The 3,265-nt window shown below is 52.2% G+C and overlaps 1 protein-coding gene across 1 annotated transcript; it reads left to right on the top strand.

Moving 5' to 3' along the window:
* Positions 1 to 998: 998 nt before the first annotated feature.
* EMWEY_00050380 (hypothetical protein, conserved) lies at positions 999 to 2,904 on the top strand (the record flags this gene model as incomplete). Its single annotated transcript, XM_013479596.1, has 5 exons — positions 999 to 1,242; positions 1,407 to 1,879; positions 2,132 to 2,332; positions 2,540 to 2,652; positions 2,799 to 2,904. Coding segments are annotated over 5 exons (1,137 nt in total), but the record flags the coding sequence as incomplete, so codon positions are not given.
* Between the last annotated feature and the right edge of the window lie 361 nt (positions 2,905 to 3,265).

The following is a 3,265-nucleotide window of genomic DNA, read 5'->3' as shown; positions in this document are numbered from 1 at the left end:
CTGAGAGCACAGAATAACAAAGAAGTGTCTCCTTTTAGAGGCGGGTGTCTGTCCCTCCCCCCCCGCTCCGCCAGGCATCATTGCCTCCCCTAGGGTTTAGGGTTTAGGGTTTAGGGTTTAGGGTTTAGGCTATGGTTCGTGTATGTATATTTTTTTCTACTCGTCGGGGTTTAGAGTTACCTCTTCTTAATGAATTAAAAAATCTCCCTCTTCTTGCTAATGCTAATATAATTACAGCTAAAGCAGCAGCAGCAGCAGCAGCAGCAGCAGCAGCAGCAGCAGCAAATGCTGCTGCTGCTACTGCTGCAAATGCTGCTGCTGCAAATGCTGCAGCAAAACAAAACGCTGCTACTGCTGCAAATGCTGCAAATGCTGCAGCACCAGCAGCACCAACCACAGCAGCAGGATTAGCAGCAGCTACATCACCAGCAATAGCAGCAGCAGCAGCAGGAGCAGCAGCAGCAGCATCAGCAACACCAGCAGCACCACCAAAAGCAACAGCAGCATCAGCAACAGAAGCAGCAACAGCAGCAGCAGCAGCAGGAGATAATAATGAATCATCTATTCCTCCATCTCTTTGTATAACTCCTGGTGGTGTGCTGCTGCAGCAAGTGCCGCTGCTGCTGCTGCAGCAGCTGTGCTGCAGTGTACGTACAGCAGAAAGTGTCTGGCTGCGGCTGTGGGGCCCCATCTGCTGCAGCAGCAAAGATAAGCTACAAACCCTTATTACTAAAACACCGTGGAAAAGGGTACGTTCTCCTGCTGCTGCTGCTGCTGCTGCTGCTGCTGCTGTTGCTGCATTGCTGTCTGCTGCTGCTGTTGCTGCTGCTGCTACTTATTGTCTCTGTGCGTACAGTTGCAACAACAGCTGCTCTTCTTTTTGCCTCAATAATTGGTCCTATTTTCTTGTGTTGCTGCTGTTGCTGTTGCTGCCGTTGCTGCTGCTGCTGCTGCTGCTGCAGTATATAAAGCCATTGGCTGCTCTTCCTCTTATCCCTATGAGGATTGTCTCCATTGATTCACCAATAGGAGACACTCCTTCCTTGCGTGCTGCTCTCTCTGCTGCTCTCCGCGAAGCAGCAGCAGCAGAGCAGCTACAGCAGCCGCAGCAGCAAGGAGCAGCAGCAGCAGCAGAAGCAGCAGCAGAGACAGCACTTGCTGCAGCAGCACACCGTCTCCGTATAGTATGTGTTAAGGGACAGGCATTAGCTGATTTGCTGCTGTCTAATCCCTTAGAGCCTCGTCCTTATAGGTACCTACCTCATCTACCTGCTGCTGCTGCTGCTGCTGCAGCAGCAGCAGCAGCAGCAGCAGCAGATACAGCAGCAGATACAGCAGCAGAGACAGTGTCTGCAACAGCAGCACTAGAAGAGCTAAGATTTGCTGCTTCTGTTGTTAACATGCAGCAATCCGCAAGACAAGCAGCAGCAGCAGTCCGTCTAATAATCTAAATGAGCCCTCAGAGGCTCCCGTGGGGCCCCCAGGGGCCCCTGGTGACCCCACCCAAGACGAGGGGGCCCCTGGGGGCCCCCCTAAAGAAATGGGTATTGTACCCCGATCTGCAGCAACAATATCTATGCTGCGTCTTCTTTATCTAAGAGGAGGCTGGGCAGCAGAGGCCCTTGCTGCAGCAGCAGCAGAAGAAGCAGCAGCAGCAGCAGCAGCAGGAGGAGGAAGAGAAGCAACAGCAACAACAGCAGCAACAGCAGCAGCAAGAACAGCAGCAGCAGCAGCAGCAGGAGAAAGAGGGGGACATGGGTATACTGCTGCTGAATGGGGAGCAGCAGGGACAGACCCAGAGGAAGGAGACGTGTCTCTTGCTGCTGCTGCTGCTGCTGCTGGCTTAAGAAGAATCCTTATGAGGGAGAAACGTATTATTGTAAGCATTCTTACACTCTACACACAGCAGCAGCAGCAGCAGCAGCAGCAACAGCAGCAGCAGCAGCAGCAGCAGCTGCTGCTGCTGCTGCAGTTAGAGATGATGTTGAAGGAACCACGTGCATGCATTTTATTGCTGCTGCTGCTGCTCCTCCTTTATCTTATGACGTTGCTGTGTCTGTGCGATTCTGTGTTGCTGCTGCTGCTGCTGTTCTTGCTGCTGTTCCTGCTGCTGCTGCCGTTGTTGCTGCAGCTGTGGGATCCCTTCTGTGGCGGCAGCAATTTGCTGCTGGAGGCTGCGCTGCTGCTGGGGGGACTGTCTCCTTCCTGTCCCCAAATCCCCTCCCCTAGGGATATTATACCCATGCTGCAGATACACCCCAACAAGCAGCAGCAGCAGCAGCAGCAGATGCAGCAGATGCTGCAGCAACAGCGGCACGGGAAGAAGCATGGTGTAGGAGCAGGTGCGCATGCTGCTGTGTATGGTAGTACTCCTACTACTGCTCCTTCTGCTGCTGCTGCAGCTGCAGCAGCAGCAGCAGCAAGAGGAGATGGCTATACACCGCGAATAACCCTTGTAGGGACAGATGAGAGGCCGCTGCTGCTGCAGGCAGCAAGACAACGATTAAGGAATTTTTGCTGCTATTTTTATAATGGGCAGCAACCTATGGACTTGGAGACACAGCAGCAGCTCCTAGACCAGCAGCAGCAACAGCAACAACAGCAGCAGCAAAAGAAGCAGCAATTGCAGCAGCAGCAGCAAGGTCTACAAGGGTGAGTGCACATAAGGGGGGTGTTATAAGGAGACACTTTCATGGGGTTTATTGCGTGCTGCTGCTAACGAAGAGGCGTTGGGTCTCCATCCGCTCCTGCTGCTCTTGCTGCTGCTGCTGCTGCTGCTGCTGCTGCTGCTGCTGCAGGCCTCCCTTTGCTATGGGGCTCCACTTGGCGTCTCCATTTGAAGTGTCTCCTTTTGTCTCTGGTGGCATTATCCTCACTCGCGTACCAGGACCGAGGGAAACAAAGGTAAGCAGCAGCAGCAGCAGCAGCAGCAGCAGCAGCAGCAGCAGCAGCACGCATGCATGCATGCATGCATGCATGCATATTTTATTTGCTGCAGCACCTTCGTTCTTCTCGCGGCAAATTTTTTGATTTTTATGAAAAATTTGGAAATTTAATTCATCAAAGACAAGACTGGAGGGCTGTATACGTACTTGTACAGGTACACAACTGTCTCCTTTTTTGTCTCCTTTTTTGTCTCCTTTTTTGTCTCCTTTAGATTGGAGGGCTGTATACGTACTTGTACAGGTACTGTCTCCTTTTTTGTCTCCTTTTTTGTCTCCTTTTTATTGTTATTATGCGTCTCCTTTAGATTGGAGGGCTGTAA

This window comes from Eimeria maxima, genomic scaffold (assembly GCF_000499605.1).
Source record: "Eimeria maxima Weybridge genomic scaffold, Emw_scaff1236, whole genome shotgun sequence".
Lineage (NCBI taxonomy): Eukaryota > Apicomplexa > Conoidasida > Eucoccidiorida > Eimeriidae > Eimeria > Eimeria maxima.
Note: the sequence above shows the minus strand (reverse complement) of the source record. Positions and strands in the feature narration are given on the sequence as shown.